Source organism: Psammomys obesus, unplaced genomic scaffold, assembly GCF_907164565.1.
Source record: "Psammomys obesus unplaced genomic scaffold, mPsaObe1.curated_primary_1811, whole genome shotgun sequence".
Taxonomy (NCBI): domain Eukaryota; kingdom Metazoa; phylum Chordata; class Mammalia; order Rodentia; family Muridae; genus Psammomys; species Psammomys obesus.
Window position 1 is genome coordinate 5,357,565 of NW_026591872.1, and position 22,476 is coordinate 5,380,040.

The window sequence follows — 22,476 nt, forward strand, 5'->3', positions numbered from 1 at the left end:
ACTTACATTTTCTATCACTTCAAATTCAGCCTATTTAATTTTGGAATCTTCTTACTCCATCATCCTGAAATAGCTGGCCCAGAGACTGACAGTTAATTGGTATGAGAAGGAGCAAGAGTTAAGTCCTTTTTGTCCATAGTCATAATCAAAATCCTTGCTATAAATAGAACATTATGAATGATGGCTAAGGCTTATATCAGTTTCCCAGTGCAACTGTGAAAAAAATGTCATTTTTTTCACACTAAAAGGATTCAAAGAAAATAAATTTGTCATCTTAGATTTGAAGAAATTTCGAGTCTCAATTGGGCCTCAATTAACAAAATCCAAGGTGCTAGCAGAACTGTGCTAACATCCATAGGCTCTATGGGTAGATCTCATATTTGTTGTCTAGCTTTTGGTTGCCACTCCTATTCCTTGTTTCGTGGTTCCCATGACCCTTCTTCAAAATCCCCACTGTATCTGTTTGTATAATTGTTACATAGCTATTTCTTCTTATAACTCTGACCTTTCTATTGACATCCCTTTTCCACTTTCCAGGTCTTTCTGATAATGTGGCACCTAGACAAAATAGGCCAAACTTTGCTCACATATTCAAAGCTAATCAGAAAATTAAAATTTATTTGTAATCTTAATTCTTTCTTAGCATGCAAAATAACATAGTCAGTGTTGACAGTTGGACATTTTAGAGAAGGTTAGTTATTTTTCTGATACCAACTAGCTATACTGAAATTTCTGAATTTAAAAGCAATCTCAGCAATGCCGCATACAACACCATTGTTACCATTTGATGGAAAGCCTTGTTTGTTTCCACTCATATCTGTACACTAATCATAAAATACTGCCACATTCACAAGTCTATGTTTGTGCAGAGCATGCCATAGATGTGAACATATCATCCCAATGATCACATGTTTAGTACCACTGCCTCCATGCATTTATCACTTGGACATTTTGTTGTGTTCTTCAGAGGTTCACAATCCTTATATAGAGTAGTTTGATCCTCCACCTTCATTTTATCACTTCATCAGATGCTTTACCATCATTAGAAAACTATCCTAATCTCTATGGTGGGAGGAGACTTAATCTGTCTCAGGAATGATTCCCCCACTATTGGTTGTCCAATGCAGAGTGGTCAGCCCTGAAACCATATACACACAAATAACAAAAGTGGACTTAGCAAATTGTATTTATTTGTACATATGTACACACATATGTATGTGTATGTATTGTTTGATGGTACAGCAGTAATTAAAGGAAATGAGGCTATAGATTTGAGAGTGGGTTACAGGTGAGAGATTTGAGAGAAAGTAGCTGGGAAGGGCTAGAGGAAGGAAAAAGAGGAATAGTAACTTAATTATATTTTAATTAAAACATATTAAAATTATTGTAAAGAAAAGAAAACACAAATAACAGGCTAGTATAAGTTGATAATCTAAGTTATACATATATGTTAACATATATTATAGATTAAATCTATAACACCAACTAGGGTTTTTCTTTAATAAAGGCACATGGTTTTCTTTACTTATTTACTAACCTTTCTTCTAAACTAAATACTTTTAAACTGTGTTAAAATGTGGTGAACACTAAAAATAAACAATTACCTGTTTCTTTTCCCAGGCTAAAAAAAGGAAATGGAGATAAGGTGTATGTTGTAAATAAAGTCTTTTTATCCCACAGTTCCTTAAATCATGGCTAACCAGCGCATTCTGTGCAAGACAAATAATCTATATTTCAGCTTAGGTACTATTTGTGCAATTATTTGGCCTTTTATTTGGGTGCTTTGCAAATTTTTTTCTCTACTCTAAAAATTTACCCTTAAATGTATAAGGAAACATTGTTTTGCTTCGTACTTTGGATATTTCTAAAGGATTTTATTATTTTTTGCTTTTATTTTTATCACTAGCCTTACAAAAGAATCAATAACATTTTCACATTTTTTATTTAAAATTTTTAAATTATATTTACAACATTGCTCCCTTCCTTTTCCTCCTTCCAAAAACCTCCCATATGGCCTTTTAATTAATAGTTATAATGGTACACACAGGTAAACAATAGGAATAAAGAAGCCAACATGAAAGTCCACATATTAATTTTGTTTTCTATGTGGTTTACATGTTTCTGTAATTATAAATAAATGTATTAGTGGTTACCTCAATGAGTATGATTAACTACAACAAGGTGGAAGAGTGTAGAATATTTAGTTGTGGACATACTTAAAAAGAAGAGATGCAATTCATGTATAAAATGAGGTTGACAATGGTATGGTCACAGGCTGGAGTGATACTTCTGTCAGTAAAATGCTTACTGTGCAAACATGAGGACCTGAGTTCAATCCTCTAACACCCCATAAAAGTCTGGTGCTATAATGAAAATGCAGAGATGGGAAGATCCTTCTGTTTCCTAGACAGATCAATGAGTTCTAGGTTGAATGATAGACATTATCTCAAAAAAAAAAAAAGACAGGCAGTGTTAAGACATTTAACATCAACTTCTGGACTTTACATGTGTTTGTACACATGTACACATACAAACAAATTGTGCTGTCACTGAAGAAAATTGTTTTGGGGTTTCTCAGTAATTTAAACATGATATTACCATACTGTCTCAAAGTATCAGTATATATACAAAATAATTAAAATCAAGCATTAAAATAAAGACCTGTATACAAATGTTTATAGGAACGCTACTCAAAACAATCAATGAAACAGTGCTAGTGTATTTGAGTGGATAAATGGGCACTTTTGTAGTATATACATGTAATAGAATATTATTCAGTCACAAAGTGGAAGTAGAGCTATATGTGATTACATAGAGGAACATTGGCAATGTTATGCCAATTGAAAGAAGCCAAACTCAAAAAACCACTTACTGTATGGTGCTATTGGTTTGAAGTATACAAATTAAGGAAATAGAGAAATATAGAAAGGAGATTAATAGATTCCAGCTCCAGGGGAGAGAGCAGTGTGAAGAATAACTGCTAATATGTGTGGAGTGGCTTTTGTGTGGTAATGACAAAAATGTTCTGGAGTTAGATTTGGGGATGGTTACATAACATTTTGAATTGTGCTAATTGCCTACTGTAAATGTAGGTAATGTTTTATGGCATGTAAATTATGTCCTGACAAAGCTGTTATTTTTTTAAAATTAGGTTCAGCTTCATGTATATAAATCTTGTGAAGAAATAATAGAAGTTACAGTAATTAGCACTCCATTGGGTGTTGGATAAATCTGTGCATGTTACAGCTTAAGAAAAAATAACCAGTGTCAACACCAACAACTAAACTAATAATTTTTCTCTGGAAAAAGAGAAGAATTTGATACATATCACCTAAGATATAATGCTTAGCTGTGTGGAATTGTATCATAGCAAACCTTTCCAAGGAAGGATGTGAAAACAGCTCCCCTAGAGATGCAACTGTTAATTTGTCCTTAGATTTCTGGATATATGGTAATACTTTGCTCAAGATTATAGAAAAAAAAAGAAATGGAAAATCTGGATGATGTTTTTATTAAATACACTAAAGTAATAAGTTAATGGAGTTTAGCCATCCCAGACAGAAATGATAACAAAATGCCTATAAGTCAGAAGTCTGTAGTTTTTAATAAATGACAGTCTAAATGTCAAATAATAACAATAAAAAAGGCCCACAGAACGTCACACCAAAGGACACAGTGAGAAAACAACATTCAGCTATGAGACAGTTACAAGTTAGATATTGTGTCATTCCTCTGGTATGCTGCTATCATACAACTAAAAATATTTAAGCAAAAGTATATCACAGTGGAATTCTAAGCAGGTCCAAAGTGGGTATTTACATTAAAAATAAAATCTTATATTCCTTAACTGGAAAAAAACAATAAATATTCCAAATTCAAACTATTACACATTTAGTATTTTCTGTTTTGTAAGCATAATACTGCGATTTAAATAGAAATAGTTCAACATACCCAAAGCTTCTGCCAGGCCCCAAACCTTCTGTCCATAGATGTCTGTCTTGTTCCAAGCATATGTGTAGACAAGATTAATTGCAGCAGGAAACCACTTCTGTGTGAGTCGCCCTTCCACAGCTACTGTGAGGTGTACTTTAATCATGCCCATGGGAATTGTTGAATGTGTCAAAATGATCCGTAGCAAACTTTTATACCCGCGTGTTCGGCTGCTCAGGTAACTCAGTCTCACAAAGCTGGATGGAATGGGGATTTCCTCTTGTACAACCTAAAATTGAAACACACAGACACACACACACACACACACACACACACACACACACATCAAAACAAAACAACAAAAATTAGCACTCCATTAGCACTCCAGTGGTCACAGGTAGAGGAAGCTAAAACATGCTTTGTTGTCTGAGAAAAAGAAAAGTGAATACTGGAATCTACTGATATCAAGCCACGTGTTCCCAGATTTTTATAAGTCTGGGTGATGGAAGGATTTGAATTTTCTATCAAATCTGACTGAGAACGACAAATACAGTCAACACTACAGATTGCTCTCATCATCTGCTGCCAGGAATGACTGTAAATAACATTTTTTTTCTTTCAACAGTGTTCCAAAAATTGCTTAGCAAGAGTTGGGAAAGATCACACTGCTGAATGTCAAGCATTTCAGTGCTCTAGGCTCTATTAAGAGGTCTTTCTTATAAATACATTAACAAACCCTTGTTTGGTGTGATGTCACACATTTCAAACCCATTGCTTATTTAGGCTAGGCTTTCTAAGAGGAAGGATTACAGAAGCAGATACTGATATTTACAAGCATAAAGTGATATTTAATAACAAAGATTGTAATATCCCTGGAATTAATCTTTACTAAAGTCAAGTTTGTTTACTTTGAAGCTCAGAAATGGTCTGGAGGTCAAAAATTTAATCATAATTTTGTCACATTTTTCTTTGTGATTGGATGTACAAATGGCTGGTTATAAGTTTCTCCGACTTGGCACCAATGACTGAAAGAAAAATAATTCCCACTAATTCCTCTGGAAATCTTGAAGTAAACATTGGTTTCAGAGTAAAAATGCCATTTGGCTTTGTTAATTAATTGCTATTACTTATTTGTTTATTACTACAGATGGAGCTAAATGTCAAAAACTGGTAACTAAAACTGATCTTGTGTTCTATTAATTTCATTTTTCAAAACAAATAGCTGAAGAGGCCATTTTATTCAGTATATTTAATATGGCATGGAATGTGTAAATATTTTCATGCCCTGTTTTAATATCACCTTTCCCTCCTTCATCTTCTTCATACTTGCATGCAAAGTGTCCACAATACTGACTGTTAAACACAAAGAATCACATACATCCAGATTTGGGGTATTTTTGCTATTCCCAAAGACCTAATCTCTTTTGTATACCCTTTAAGAAGGAGACCAAGGAACCAAAATATTGGGCCCTGGGGACCCAACAGAGACTGATACCCCAACCAAGAACCATGCAAGGAGAGGACCTAACCTCTCCCCCCCCCCCCCCCCCGCTCAGATGTAACCCATAGACTCAGTCTCCATGTGGGTTACTTAGTAAGGGAAATAGGGGCTGTCTCTGGCTTGAACTCGGAGGCAGGCTCTCTGACCTCCCCCCACCCCCTGTGGGGTACAGCCTTGCCAGGCCACAGAGGAAGACAATACAGCCAGTCCTGATAAGACCTGATAGTCTAGGGTCAGATTGAAGGGGAGGAGATTCTCCTCTATAAGTGGACTAGGGGAGGGGCATGTGGGGGGAAAGGAGGGAGGGTGGGATAGGGAGGAGACCAGGGAGGGGCCCACTGCAGGGTTACAAAGTGAATACGTTGTAATAAATAATAATTAAAATAAAAAATTTAAAAGAAAGATTTGTTTTATTTTTAATGATGTATCTGCGTATGTCTGTATGAGTATGTGCATATGAGTTCAAGTGCACATGGAGGCTAGAAGAGGACATCTTATCTAATGAACTTGGAGTTATATGCAGTTGTAAGCTACAAAATATGGGAGCTGGGATCAAACTTGGATCCTCAGGAAGAATATCAAGTGTACTTAACTGTTGAGTCACTCCAGCCCCTCTTCTATATTCTTTGTCTAGTATTATCTCCTCTACACTGTATGTTTTATATTAAAATTGTCTGCTGGCTACTTTTTCAGATCCTAACTGTAGTCAATGATAATATATTTGTTACCTTAGTATTTAATTTCTGTAATAAAATAAATAATTCTAAGATTTAAACTTTTGGGTGAAACAAAAACATATACTTTCTAGTATTGTCTAGTAACCTATACTTTCTAGTGCAAGACTTAGTGTACTGATGATATATATTCATTACTTTCATATTTTTCTTATTTCATAAGGAAAAGTGTTAGAATAGCTAACACTTTGGATTGCTCTTTCCAGATAGGGTTATTTTTTCTGTGAGGTGTTCTTCAGTGGGGAATACTTTGGGGGTTATTGTGATGGAAGTAAAGTTAATTTAATCTTGGAGTGTCCATCAGGCTTTTATTAGGTGTACACTTCTTTTTTTGCATCTGTAAGCTTTATAAGTCTATTTATGTGGCACCTACTTTTACATATTATTTAAATGCTTCTATATTGTTGTCTATGAATGGTATTATGGCTGTCAGAGTGGCTTAATAATGTTCAATAAAGAGTAATTTTCATGAATGCTAAACTGTTAAGATCCCCCCTATAAAGTTCAAATACTTAAAAGTAATATTGTGTAAAGCACCCCCTTTCCAGGACTGAAAACTACATTTATTAAATAGAGCTAAACAAGAATAACTTTCATGAAGAGCCGCAACAGTAAATACTACCTGCACAATGGAAGATAGAGTTTTCAACAGTTTCAGTTTTAAAACCACAAATATTTCCAAGCTTTCTGATTATACCATTATCATCATTAAGCCAGCTTTCCAGGTATTTTAGGACACCATTTTAATTAGGTCAAAGTTGAACATTTTTCTTGACAGGTAGTTTACCTTGCTATTTCATGACCACAGATAGTGCCCTAATATGCTGGCCAATAACGTACCAGAAAGACTTCATTCTAATGCTTATTTTGAAAAAACAAAGGAATCCATATTATAAGGACAACAAGAATGATAGAAAAATAATTAACCACAATGCACTGTCAAACACCCTAATGACTATAACTTTAACATGTGAAGCCAATATACCTACCTGCAGCTCAGGAACAATAGTTCCTCTTTCTTGACAGGATCCTCCAAAGGATGTGAGTGGTGAAGGAAGTACAATAGGGTTTGGGCTGATGAAGTTAGAAATATCACAGGATGGTGTGTCTGCTACCATTCTCTGCATGATTACTTTCTCCACCACAATAAACTGATTCCACGGCAACCAGAGTGTTCTCTTTTCAGACAGGAAAGGTGATCGCTCAAAAATTACGACTACAGAGATACCACCAATGGCTACGAGGTCAAAGCTAAAAAGAAAATAAAGATGGAGGATAAGAAGAAGGAGTAACAAGAGGAGGAGGAGGAGTGATAGGAAAAGGAGAAAGGAAGAGGAGGAGGAGAGGAGGAGGAGAAACATGAATGACATGAGCAGCCCAAATAAGATTTAAATTTTAAAATAAAATAGGTTAATTATAGCATTATTTCTTACTTCTGGGAAATTATATATACATTTTTTTCTGTTTTTAAAATCTTCACTCTCTTGGTATTCATTTCATGGATGATTTCTTTTTATCATTCAGTAGACTTTTGATATAGAATTTTGTACCAGTAGTTAATATTCATCAGAATTGAAATACCAATTTTAATATTGTCTTAAACAAAATTATTCCATGTATTTTTGACATTATTGCCTCCCCTTAGTTTAAGAATCACACAATATTACTAACTGATATTTTTGCATCATTTTAAATGTACATACTCATCTTAAAAATTTTAAGTAACTATATATAGTATATATTTACATATACATGCATGTAAACATACATTCTTTATACACACAACACACACACACACACACACACGTATATGGAAAGAGCTAAAGGTTAAATTGTTTAGGGCCACAAAGACAGTGTCAGAAATCAGACAGCATGTCCAAGAAATACCTTCAGGAGAAACATACCCGTGCAAAAAAAGTGTTCAGTGAACTAAACCATATGTGAACCTCCTGCATGTAACAACCATCTTCAGCTCCTGATTGTACTTAAATTCCATATTTAGGAATTCTGATTTTGGCTTTCCATTGTAAGACAATTGGTAACTCACCCTACTTCTCTCTGCCACCACTTCTCTTGTGTCTCTGACAAAAGAAGACTAGCTCTTCTGTAAGTCTTGTCTCTGACAAGACTATTGTATGGGAGCATAAAAGCCCCAGATTGCATTTCATTCTGCAGTGATGGTTCTACCTCACTTCATTTTTAAGCATAACTATGTCTTTGAGGTAATGTACTTGAAAGCATTCAAAATGATGAAGTATGATAAAAAGTAAGAAAATGATAAATCATATTTTAGAGATGGATAAAAAAGAATGTGATGTTATTTAATATTCAAAGCAATACAATTCCATAGGAGAACAACATAAGCATTTCCCTACATTAGAAAAGATTTTTAAGTAAAACACTTCTTCAATGCTAAAATTCCTGATAGGGAAACTGACTTAATTATGGACATCTTAGCACTCCCTTAATGTGATATTTATTAGATTTAAACATATATCACCATTCAATCTCTTGTTGAAGAAATCTTCCAGGTAAAGATAATGAATAGTAACAAAGGAATGTAACCATATGGTATGAATGTATCATATGATTATTGTTGCCTTTTTAGTGAAGTAGCAGTAATTTTAAGATGGATTCCAAAAGAAGGATTTTAAGAACTGAATTAGGAAATTATCTTGGTTTGAACTAAAGACTAAAACCAAACAGCTTATGCTCTAAACAGAGACGTTGAATTTATGAAAACAGGAGCAATTTAAGACAAATGTTAAGGGGAAAGTTCAATACATATTTTCAAGAAATCTTTCTTTTAGATCAACTTTTACACAGGTTTCACTTCATGTACCTGGCCAAATACACTTGCTTTGTACAAACATTGAGCCTTAAGTCCTTAAAACTAGAGTGCCTATTTATTGAAAAAGAAACAAACACAGCAAAGACGATTAAGCAGATAGAGCAGTCATGCGTTTGTGGGAAGAGTGAATTTGACTTTACACACATCTGAGTTTGAGTCTCATCTTTGTTATATTAACTTTGTGTCTGGGTTAATTTATAAATATTATATAAATATTAATATTAAATATTTATATATTTTGAATAAGTGATCCAATATGACATATTTACAGCTACTGCTGCAAATGTTTACATTACTGCTGTAAATAAGACAAAGATTAAGGGCCAAGTATAGTGTTGAGAATCAGCACATGTTAAATTTGTCCTCAAATTAGATATATTCTGCTACTAAATTTTATATACATTTCTTCTTGTTACAATTAAAATACATTGTGGGCCAGCTTTTGATTACTTCCATAAAGAGTTTCTGATTTCTGAGTTTTTCTTGAAACTTCCTCTAGGCTTCTTAGGGTAGCTAGTATATTTCAATTTGGCTAAGCTATGAAACTTAGTAACTCAACCAAATAGAAATCTTATATATTGGTGTGGAGATAGTTCACTGATAGTTAGGTTCTACAACCACTTGACATTTAGTAATGGAGATTTCCTTGATGATGTGAGTGGGTCCTAGTCAACCAATTTGGAAATTTAAGAGCAAAATTAAGGTTTACCAGAGGAAGGGGAAAATCTTGCTCATAAACTGTACAAATTGCTCCTGAGAGTGTTTGATGTACCAACCCATTCTACAGGTATCAGATGAGCAGACTCCACAATAACATAAGTCACATTCTTGAAATAAATTCAAATCTCTCTCTCTTTCTCTCCACATATAAGGAGTGTGAGCCTCATCTCTATCATATTAACATTGCGTCCATAAACTGTGGTTATACGTTATTAATAGAGGATTTAATATTATACATCTATATTTACAGCTCCTGCTATAAACAAATACTTTGATGTTGTAAATAAGACAAACACACACATTCACACATATATATGATCTCTAAATATGTATACGTTACATATAAATGTGCTGGATTTTTTATCTACTTAGAGACCATTGACTCACATACTTTTCTTCTTTCCACATAGCTTTACATAGTAAAGATCACCTGGCTTACTTATAGACATGGAAGTTGAAAGTGGATTTATGCCCTAAAATTCATGTCAGCCATTGCAATAAATGACTTATTCTTTGAGATTTTTTCTTATCACAAACCCCCTCCACTTACATATATCATTAAGAATATATTTTATATTCTATGACAATAAGTATAAAAGCACCAAAATGGGTTATGTGTTTCTAGATTTTTGTCAATCTGTAAGATGTCAAACCAGTCCCATTCATAGATAGACAATTATTGAAACCTCTACGATGCCTTATGCTATCCATCAATTGGAGTGAATCAGAGGGAAATTACTTTTTTATAGCTATTTATTTATTTATTTATTTATTTATTTATTCATCTATTTATTTATTTATTACAATTTATTCACTTTGTATCCTGGCTGTGAGCCCCTCCCTGGTTTCCTCATAATCCCATCCTCCCTCTCTCTTCTCTCCTATATCCCTCCCCCAGTCCAGTGATAGGGGAGGTTCTATCACCTGCCATCTGACCCTAGTCTATCAGGTCTCATCAGGACTGGCTACGTTGTCTTCCTGTGTGGCCTGGTAAGGCTACTTCTCCCTCAGGGGGAGATGATCAAAGAGCAGGCCACTGAATTCATGTCAGAGAGAGCCTCTGTTCCCTTTATTAGGGAAACCATTTGTACACTGAGCTTCCAAGGGCTACATCTGTGCAGGTTTTAGGTTATCTCCATGCATGGTTCATAGTTGGAATATAAGTCTCAGAAAAGACTCCTAGGCCCAGATTTTTGGTTCTGTTGCTCTCCTTGTGGAGCTCCTGTCCCCTCCAGGTCTTTCATCTCACTCTTTTATCAAAAAATTTTCTGCATTCTGCCCAAAGTTGTCTATGAATCTCAGCATCTGCTTTAATACCCTTCTGGGTAGAGACTTTCAGAGGCCCTCTCTGTTAGGCTTCTGTCCTGTTCCCTCTTTTGATGTCCATACTGTTTGCCTTTTTTTTTTTTTTTAGATTTTTTTTCTTTTTTTTATTTTGTTAATTACACTTTATTCATTTTATATCCCCCCATAAGCCCCTCCCTCCTCCCCTGCCGATCCCACCCTCCCTCCCCTTTCTGCATGCATGCCACTCCCCAAGTCCACTGATAGGGGAGGTTCTCCTCTCCTTTCTGATCTTAGTCTATCAGTTCTCATCAAAAGTGGCTGCATTGTCCTCTACCGTGGCCTGGTAAGGCTGCTCCCCCCTCAGGGGGAGGTGATCAAAGAGCAGGCCAATCAGATTGAATGAAGACTGATCATCTTACCCAGGGTCCTCCTTTTTGCTTAGCTTCTTAATGTGTAGAGGTTTTAGTATGTTTATCCTGTATTATATGTCTAATATCCACTTATAAGTGAATATATACCATGTGTGTCTTTCTGCTTCTAGGATACCTCCCTCAGGATGATCTTTTCTAGTTACCACCGTTTGCCTGCAAATTTCATGGTTTATTAGTTTTTAGTTGCTGAGTAGTATTCCATTGTGTAAATGTACCACAATTCTGCATCCATTCCTCCTTGAGGGACATCTAGGTTGTTTCCAGATTTTTGGCTATAACTAATATAGTTGCTATTAACATGGCTGAGCAAATGTCCTTGTTGTATACTTGAGCATATTTTGGATATATGCTTAGGAGTGGTATAGCTGGATCTTGAGGTAGAACTATTCCTAATTTTCTGAGAAAGCTCCAGATTGATTTCCTAAGTGGTTCTACAAGTTTACATTCTCACCAGCAATGGAAGAGGGTTTTCTTTTCTCCACAACCTATCCAGTAGGTCGTTGCCGCTTGAGTTTTTGATCTTAGCCATTCTGAAAGTGTGTGATGAAATCTCAGGGTTGTTTTGATTTGCATTTCTCTGATGACTAAGGATGTTGAGCATTTCTTTAAGTATTTCTCTGCCAGTTTATATTCCTTTATTGAGAATTCTCTCTTTAACTGTGTACCCCAATTTTTAATTGGATTACTTGATCTGTTACTTTTTAAATTCTGGACATTAGCCCTCTGTCAGATATAGGGTTGGTGAAGAACCTTTCCCAGTCTGGAGGCTGTCGGTTGTTCTGAGGGCAGTGTCCTTTGCTTTACATAAGCTTTTCAGTTTCATGAGGTCCCATTTAATGATTGTTGATCTTAGAGCCTTTGCTGTTGGTGTTCTGTTCAGGAACTTGTCTCCTGTGTCAATGAGTTCAAGGCTCTTCCCCACTTTTTCTTCTAATAGATTTAGTGTGTCTTGTTTTATGTTGAGTTCTTTGATCCACTTGGACTTCAGTTTTGATCAGGGTGATAAATATGGATCTATTTGCACTTTTCTACTGTAGACATCCAGTTAGACCAGCACCATTTGTTGAAGATGTTCTCTTTTTCTATTGTATGATTTTAGCTTCTTTGTAAAAAATCAAGTATCAGTAGGTGTGTGGGTTTATTTCTGTGTCTTCTATTTTATTCCATGGATCCAACATTCTGTTTCTATGCCAATACCATGTAGTTTTTATTACTCCTGCTCTGTAGTATAGCTTGAGGTTAGGGATGGAGATACCTCTAGATGATATTTTGTTGTACAAGATTGTTTAAGCAGTTCTGGCTTTTTCATTTTTCCATATGAAGTTGAGAATTGTTATTTCAAGGTCTGTAAAGAAATGTGTTGGTGTTTTGATGGGAATTGCATTGAATCTGTAGATTGTTTTTGGCAGGACGACCATTTTCACTCTTAATCCTGCCGATCCATGATAATGAGAGATCTTTCTATCTTCTGATATATTCTTCAAATTCTTTCCTCAGAGACTTGAAATTTTTCTCCAACAGGTCTTTCATTTGCTTGGTTAGAGTAGCAACAAGGTAATTTATGTTATTCGTGGCTATTATGAAAGGTGTGTTTTCCCCAATTTCTTTCTCAGCCCTTATGTCTGCTGTATTGAGAAGGGCTACTGATTTTTTTGAGTTAATTTTGTATACAGCCACTTTGTTGATGGTGTTTATCAACTGAAGTAATTCTATGGTAGATCTTTTGGGGTCACTCACGTATACTATCATATCCTCTGAAAATAGTGATACTTTGATTTCTTCCTTTCTGATTTTTTACCCCCTTCTTCTCCATTAGTTGGCTTATTGCTCTACCTAAGACTTCCAGTACTATGTTGAAGAGATACAGAGAAAGTGGGCAGCCTTGCCTTGTTCCTGATTTCAGTGGGATTGATGTAAATTTTTCTCCATTTAGTTATGTGCTTTATATCCATGATATCGCCATGGTTTCAAGAATGAATGGGTGTTGGATTTTGTCAAATAGTTTTTGGCACCTAAGGAGATGGATTTTTTTTTCTTTCATTTATTTATATGAGGAATTACATTGATGCGTTTCCATACATTCAACCATCCTTACATGCCTGGGATGAATCCTACTTGGTCATGTCATTTAGATTTCAGATTTTGTGGCATAAAGGCTTTTGTATTAAGATCTAATGATTGCTTGGATTTCCTCAGTGTCTGTCATCTTGTCTACCTTTTCACTTTTAATTTTGCTGATTTGGATAGATCCTCACTGCCTTTTAATTAGTTTGGTTAAGGGGTTGTCTGTCTTCTTGATTTTCTCAAAGAATCAGCTCTTGGTCTAATTGATTCTTTGAATTGGTTTCTTTGTTTCTAATTCATTGATTTCAGCCCTGAGTTTGATTATTTCCAATGGCTTACTCCTCTTGAATGTGTTTGCTTCTTTTTTTTTTTCCCTAGGGCTTTTTGTTGTGCAGTTAAGTTGCTTGTATGAGATGTCTCAAACTTTTTTCTGGTGGCACTTAAGTTAGTGCTAAGTGCTACCAACTTTCCTCTTAGCACTGCTTTCATTATGTCCCATGAGTTTGTGTAAGTTGTGCCTTCATTTTCATTGAATTTTAGGATGTCTTTAATTTCTTTTTTCATATCTTCCAAGACCCAGCTGTCATTGAATAGAGAGTTGTTTTGTTTCCATGTGTATGTTGACTTTTTGTTATTTCTGTTGTTGGGGTTTAGTTTTAGGCCATGGCTGTCTGATAGGACACAAATGATTATTTCAGTCTTCTTGCATCTTTTGAGGCTTGCTTTGCCCCTAGTATATGGTCAATTTTTTGCTGAGTTTGAGTGAAAAGTTCTGTAGAAATCTATTAGGTCTATTTGATTTAGGACCTCGGTAAGTGTCACAATTTCCTTATTTAGCTTCTGTCTAGATTATCTGTCCCTTGATGAGAGTGGAGTGTTGAATTCTCCCAGTATTAAGGTATGGGATCAATGTGTGATTTAAGCTTTAATAACGTTTTATTTAGAAATGCAGGTGCTCTTGTATTTGTTGTATAGATATTCAGGATTGCGATGTCCTCCTGCTGGATTTTTACTTTGATGAGAAGAAAGTACCCTTCTTCATCTTTTTGATTAATTTTGGTTGAAAGTCTTTTATTAGATATTAAGATAGCTACTCCAGCTTTTTTTCTTGGTTTGTTTGCTTGAAAAAATATTTTTCTAGCCCTTTACTCTGAGGTTGTTTTTAATCTTTGTCTCAGAGGTATGTTTCTTGGGTGGAGCAGAATGTTGGATCCTGTTTCCACAACCATTTTGTTAGTCTGTGTCTTTTTACTGGATAGTTGAGTCTAGTGATATTGATAGATAATAGTTACCAATGAATCTTAGTTCATTTTATTGTGGAGTTGGTGGTGTTACTGTGTTTCTATGCTTGTTTTCTTTTATTTATTTATTTTTTTGGTTTGATGTTATCTATGCCCTATATTTCTTGGGTATAGTTGATTTCATTAGATTGGAGCTTTCCTTCTAGTATCTTCTGTAGGACTGGGTTGCTGTGTAGATATTGTTTAAATTTAGTTTTGTCATGGAATATTTTGTTTTCTCCACCTCTGTTGATTTAAATCATTGCTGGGTATAGTGGTCTCGGTTGCTATCTGTGGCCTCTTTGAGTCTACATGACATCTGCCCAGGCCCCTCTGGCTTCCATAGTTTCTATTGCAAAGTCTGGTGTGATTCTGATAAGTCTACCTTTTATATGTTACTTGGCCTGTTCCACCTGCTGCTTTTAATATTTTTTCTTTATTCTGTAGATTTAGTGTTTTGACTATTATGTGACATTAGGAATTTCTTTTCTGGTCTGGTCTATTAGGTGTTCTGTAGGCCTCTTGTATGTTTATGGGCATGTATTTCTTTCAATTGGAAATTTTTCTTCTATGATTTTCTTGAAAACATGTTCTGGACCTTGGAGCCTGGAATCTTGTTTTTCGTCTATTCCTATTATTCTTAGATTTTGTCTTTTAATAGTGTCCCTGATTTTTTGAATGTTTTGTGTTTGGAACTTTTTTGATTTTACTTTTTCTTTGAGATATGTATCAATTTCTGCAATTGTATCTTCAGTGTTTGGGATTCTCTCTTCCACCTCTTGTATTCTGTTGGTGATGCTTACCTTTTTGTTTCCTGATCTTTTCTTTAAGTTCTCCAGCTCCAGGGTTTTCTGTGTTTGTTTTATCTGTATTGATTCTAATTCTGTTTTCATGTCTTGTACTAGTTCCTTCACATTTTAAAATGTGGATTTCTGTCTTTCCATGATGACCTCTATTTTATTTCTTTTGTTTTCTCTCTATATGCCTTTACTTGTGCCTTTACATGTGCCTCTATTTGTTTGGCTGTATTTGCCTGTATTTCTTTGAGAGCTTTGTTTATTTCCTCTCTATATGTCTTTACTTGTGCCTCTATTTGTTTGGCTGTATGTCTTTGTGAGTTTTGTTCATTTCCTCTTTATGTACTTCTAATAACTTGATAAACATAGATTTAAATAATTTTCTTGTGTTTCCAATGAATGAAAATATCCGTTGATTTTTGGGGTTGCTAGTGAAGCCATGATTTCCTGATTTTTGTTGGATGTGTTCTTAAGTGGACCTCTAGCAATCTGCTTATCTATACCATTTTCTGTTTGTTTCTGGAGTCTGTACTTCAGACTGGGCCTGTCTGTTTTTGGTGTCTGGATTATTCTTCAGGAAGATGAGAGAAGACCACTAGTTTGAGAGTGGATGTTGGTGTTTCAGCTGTAGCTAAATGAGGAATGTCACAGGCACATGTGTTTAAGTGTGGGAGAGTGCATGGAAATGTGCCTTGAAGGACAGGGTGCTAGATTGTGTTGATGTTTGGAAGGGTGGAACATAAGCATAGGTGCGGATGCTCATGGCATTCCTGGGAGCAATGTGCATGTGCAGGTGCTCTGACTACCTCAGCAGCTCACTGTCCTGATGTACTGTCCTTCAGAATGTCAGATTTGCCTGGATTGCAAGATCTTGTCTTCAGAATTTGTTTGCCTTGATTACACTTGGAAACCCACAGTACCGGGACTTCAATGTTGAGAATACTGTCACAAGGATCCCTAAGTTGCTCACATTGGGGGTGCGGGTGGCACATATCTGTTGTCTGGTTGCTGGTGTAGAGAGACCCTGGATTTGGGGCTCTGTGTGTGTTCATTTGAAGGCATACTCAGTGGCTTGCAAGCCTAAATGGAAAACAGTGTTTCCCCCTGTTCCCTATTCTCAGATTTGGGCCTGCAGGGGCAATGAAAGTGTAGATCAGTCATCTCAGTGGTGTCTGCAGGGCAGGGAGACCTGTACTTGGAGCAGCTGTCTCTGCTGTCTCAGTCACTGAGCAAGGAGGCTCCTGCTTGAGGCAGCTTCCTTTGTCATCTCAGTCACCGATCATGGAGGATATTGCTTGGGAGCAACCACTGCCTCTTCAGCAGAGCAGTGACGCCAGTGCTTGGGGCAAGGGAAAGTACAGGGGGCTCAAATATTCACCACTCTCAGACCCTGGAGAGGTTCATGAGTGAACTGGATCCAAATTGTCCCATCACACGGGTTGTCCCCTCTTGCCCAGTAGGCCTCAATGTAGATGTTCTGTGTTCAGCTGTAGATGTTCTGTGTTCCCCACTCCCCAATTTTAGAGATTTGTTTCCTTTGCCCCTCAGATATGGTGCATGCTGTTTGCTGCCATCTTGGACTCCCCCCCCCCCGCCCCATGCAGGAAGCTTTAGTGCATGTTTGTGTTTTCTTTAGATTGACTTTTAGTTTCTTCTCTTCTTGTCTTTTTCCATCTGAATATCTAAGCTTCAGCTCCATAGAGGTCTCAGTCTTCCAAAACCATACCCTCTTTTGATTTGTGATATAGTGCTTTTGTTTCATGTCCTATATCTTTGCTGTGTCATTAGGAAAGTGTTTGCTGATTAAGAAGTTGTTAATTATGGAGACAAATGATCTGTAGTCCACGATACATATTTACATTTGGTATGAGCTTACAAAGGTAAGTTAACCCAAGGCAGTTGCTGGTGGGAATTGCAAATACTGCAGCAGACCCCTGGGGGGTGTAGGCTTGCCAGGCCACAGAGGATGATGATGCTTCCAGCCTTGAATCGGAGCTAATAGGCTAAGGTCAGATAGTAGGGGCAGAGGTCTTTTCCTATCAAGGGACTAGGGAAAGGGCATAGAGGAAGATGAGGGAAGGGGATAGGACTGGGAGAAGATGAGGGATGTGGCTTTAGTGGGGATACTCATTGAATAAATTGTAATAAAAATATATAAATAAATTAACTTAAAAAAAGATGCTGGCATGGCAGGAGGTAGTTTGTATATCAGTTATTGATGAATGAACATCCAAAATGTTCAAAATCCAGTCCAACTAAGAGAAAAATCCATTTTAATTAACAGAGTTCTAATTGTGGAATATTTGGCAGTAAATATTTTTCCCTAACAACTTTGTAAAGATTATTATAATAACTGGTTAGTAACATAATATGCATACAAATAATTTTCTAAACTCTCTAAAACCAGTTTCCTGTCTTAAGTATGTTAAAAATCTTCTCTTTATGGTTTTTAATTTTTTACACTCATTTTCTTGACAGGAAGTTGAAAAAATAAATTCAGCACAGCTCAAGTTGAAAAATTAGCATTTCTGAAGTGGGTAGGACTAATAAGGTTTGATTGCAGGTTGTTGAAATAAGATAGTCTCTCACACTGTGATAAAGCTCTGAGCCAACAGGTCTTTTGTGAGTACTGAAACAGTTTTTTATGAGTAGGACACTTTAGGGGAGCCACCTGGAGACTAGGGAACCCCATGGCCATTATTATAGGGTTCCTGAGTGTCATAAATAGCTACCTTCAAGATGGACACATGGGTCTATTGACTCAATGATTCTGTATAAGTGTCTAACTAAGCAACAGGAACAAAAATTTTTGGAAGCAAATAATTTTCTAGAGTGAAAAGGCTTTGAGATCATTCTTCCCAGGTCTCAGAAAAAGCATTATATGTCTGGTGGTTGATGCTTGATATTAACTTAGTATAGTCACACAAACTTACCCTGCTTGCCAATCAATTGCAATCACTAAAGAAGTAGGTAACCCAGGAAATTACTTTGTTTTGAGATGCTAGGGATCAAACTCGGTCCCTGTACATATCAGTTCACCCTTCTGTCCCTGAGCTCTATTTCAAATAGCAGGGAAAACACATTTAACATGCTTTTAGTTAAAGTGAATGAATGTTGAAGTTTGACAGGAAACATTTATAGATGACATTTCTTAAATATTTGAAATATTTTTATGCCTATTGGGGAAGAACATCTTATATATTCCATATTTTATCATTTATTATTATCATCATTTAGGGAACTTCAAGGGTAGGTTTATGAATGGAATTATATGACCACATTCCCAGTGTTTCAAGAGGGCTTGAGAATAACAGTGTAATGGTATAAATTTGGTTTGACTTAAATTGGAAATAGAGGAAATGAATGTTACAGTGTTACAGTTTACTTTTCTAGATAAAAGGAAGATGGACTTACTACTCATTGTCATATTGTGTGACTCTTTGCTTTACCTATGGCTAAATGTCAGTACTTTTCTCCCACAATTATCAGAAGTAATAAGCATACCTTCCATCTTGCCGACTGATAGTAAAGCCATAATCACTGTGATGTAAGAAACTGACATTCACTCCCACAAGAGGGGTTCCATCTACAGCCACCACTTGGCCGCGAATCACACAGGCACGCCTGCAACAAAAGATCAAAGACAATTGGGAGAGCATGCTAAATTTAAGATCTTGTGTCAAGTGGTAGAAACTTTGGAAAGCACTCAAGCCTAATGAAGAAATAATAATTTCACCAACTGGAAATAAGTACTGATAATATTTGGGGGATAGTAGGTTTTTTTATGCAACAACATTGGGTTATATTAGGTATCATTCACAATTCTGACACTTTTAAAATTAATATTTTGTTATCAATATTGTCTGATGCATTGAGTACTTTGGTTATTACATAATTTATCCTTAAAGCAATATTCTATGATTTTTAATCCACCTTTTATTTGAAGACATACTGTTTCTTCATTTTTTTTCTTCACTGAACTTATTTCCTTGAGAGAATGTTCTATTTCTACAATTACACAGTTGTTTGTCAAAGATTAAAACAAATTACATTAGTTAATATACAAAAATATCCTAGCTATGACTGGAGTCCTTATTGAGGTCCACCTATATCCCTCTTCTTTCTGCTCTTTCAGGTAATGAGAAGTATTATTCCTTGTGTATATTTTCTATTCATATACTCAAATGAGTATACTAGAGATCTTGATATACTCTGCCAAACTACTTTGTCTAGAAAACAGAACCAAGTGAGAAAGAACACCTCATTACGCGTTTGTAGATGCCATGTGTTGTGCTTGCATATAGAAATCCGAGGATTATCTTGTGAATTGGTCCTTGCTTTCCACTTTGTTTGAGACAGGCCTTAGTTGGTGAATAATGCACACATCAGACTAGCTGGCTTATTAGCTTCTGTAGATTCTCCTATCTCCATCTGCCCTCTTGTTATAGGAGCACTGGGATTATAAACATGTGCTATCATGTCTGGCTTTACATGGATTCCATGGACCTGAACTTAGCTCTCATGCTAAGTTCTATAGACATCTTTAGTTGGATGAACCTGAAGTTGAAGTATACAAAAAGGTATAGTATTCCATAACGATGTTTTTCTCTTCTAACTTAAGTAAAACACTTATGGACATTTCCCTTTTAAACAAATAAATTTCATCTTTGCCAAAACGTTATTCCATTCTAGTTCCTAAACAGGAATGTCACTAAAAGACACAGTCCATGAAAGTGCCCATTGCTTTCAGCTCTAAATTGTCAGACAAATTGTAACAGATTTTAGGAGTATTTAACTTAAAAAGAGGACCATGGAATAAATTCAAAGCAAAGATTTTCCACTGGCCTATCCTTGACTGGAACTTGTGTGTAAGAAGGGAAAAGCTTTCATTTTACTCCAGTACTAGCTTTGGCAGTTCTGAACTCTTGTTTATGAATTTTGTTGCTCAATCAGGCAAGGCTAAAGAAAAATGAGCTAAAATTTTGAAAATTATCTTTCTTTAAAAACTACATAGAGTTCAGAGTATGTTGGTTGGAAAAATAAATCTTCAATTCAGAGGGGCCATGTTTTTGTTTTTTCCTTTTTTTTTTTTTTTTTTTTTTTTGGACCAACATAGATTTCTTGATTAACCCTAATAATTTCACCTTGGAACTTTTTATTCTTTCAATAGAGTCAACCTTCAAGGCATGTATCTGAAAGCTAATAGTAACAGAACATTATTTGAGAACAAAACTGTACAATCAAAGCATCTCCATATAAACAGAAGACAGGTAGCAACCTAAGTTTGTTTTAGACAATACAATTGTTATTAAATCCTATTGCAGTTTGAGAAACTGGTTTTAAGCAAAGTGGATAGAATGTCCTAAGGACATTCCTTAATAAGAATAATAAGACATTAAATATTACACAAAAGGAAATAGTATAATTACTACTATCAGCATTTATGTATTCTGATCTCTCTGACCAGTACTCCTAGTTCTGTGATCCAGATCACTGGCTTGGAAATTGAACACTGACACATATGTCTAATCTTCTCAATCACCCTCATCTCTATTTGTTTTAATGTAGAAGATACCTACAGTCTTTGAGTTCTAGATTTTGAACTATTGTTAACAATTCAGATTTCCTGTTCTAAGCTCAATGTAAAAAAGAGGAAAATAAAACCTCCTCATTTCTTTAGTAATAGCTTATTCTAATATATTTTATTATGTATTAATTTTTATTTTATATGTATGTAAATGTAACACATGAGCACAGTCCTCATGGAAGCCAGAAGAGGAGTATGGGTACCATGTTCTTGGGGTTACAGACAGTTGTAAGCTCCCATGTAAATGTTGGAAACAGGACCTTTGTGCTCCATGAAAGCAGTGAGTGATTTTTTTACTTATTTATTACAATTTATTCACTTTGTATCCCCACTGCAGCCCCCTTCCTTTTCTCCTTCCAGTCCCACCCTCCCTCCCTCTTTTCCCCATATGCCTTTTCCCTAGTTCCCTGATAGGAGAGGTCCTCCTCCCCTTCTATCTGATTCTAGCCTATCAGGTGTCATCAGGGCTGGCTGCATCATCTTCCTCTGTGGCCTGGCAGGATTGCACCCCCCAGGGGAAGGGGATCAAAGAGCAGACCATTGAGTTCATGTCAGAGATAGCCTCTGCTCCCCTTACTAGGAAACTCACTTGGAAACTGAGCAGCCTATGGGCTTCCTCTGAACAGGGGTTCTAAGTTCTGTCCATACATGGTCCTTGATTGGAGTATTGGTCTCAGCAGGACCCCTGGGCCCAGGATTTTTGGCTCTGTTGGTCTCCTTGTGGGGTTCCTTTCCCTTCCAGGTCTTTCTCTCTCCCCCTTCTTCCAATAAGGTTTCCTGCACTCTGCCCAAAGTTTGGCTGTGAGTCTCAGTATCTCCTTCCATACCCTGATGGGTAGAATCTTTCAGAGGTCCTCTGTAGAAGGTTTCTGTCCTGTCCCTGTCTTCTACTTCTGATGTTTGTCATGTATGCCCTTCTGAATGAGGTTTCTGCCTCTTCCCTGGAGTACTCCTTGTTGTTCAGCTTCTTTAGGACTATAGATTTTAGTATGTTTAGCAGTGAGTGATCTTAACTGCTGAGCCATTTTCCTAGCCCCTGTAATAACAGTTGAGAAATCTACACAAAATATTCAATAAGATAAATAAAATTTAATTTGAAGATAGTTGTGAAAACTCTCCCACAAAATACTTACAAAAATTTGAGTCAGGGGCCTGAAGAGAGACTGTGTAGAGACAAATCATTTAGAAATTGGTTGTCAAACATTAGACAGAGCTTGGGATGTCCTATGGAAGTGTTGAGGAGAATGAGTAGGGGAGCTGGGGGATGCAAGGACTCCACAGGAAGACCTACAGT

The 22,476-nt window shown here is 36.1% G+C and overlaps 1 protein-coding gene across 1 annotated transcript in view; it reads right to left on the reverse strand.

Moving 5' to 3' along the window:
• The window catches only part of Tenm1 (teneurin transmembrane protein 1), a 1,167,432-nt gene that overhangs the window by 136,666 nt on the left and 1,008,290 nt on the right, over positions 1–22,476 (reverse strand). Inside the window, exons 17-19 of the mRNA XM_055612144.1 lie at positions 19,100–19,219; positions 7,155–7,416; positions 3,952–4,219 (exon numbers count right to left, since the gene is read on the reverse strand). Of these exons, the coding sequence (XP_055468119.1) occupies positions 3,952–4,219; positions 7,155–7,416; positions 19,100–19,219 (650 nt within the window). The remainder of the gene's footprint in view (positions 1–3,951; positions 4,220–7,154; positions 7,417–19,099; positions 19,220–22,476) is intronic.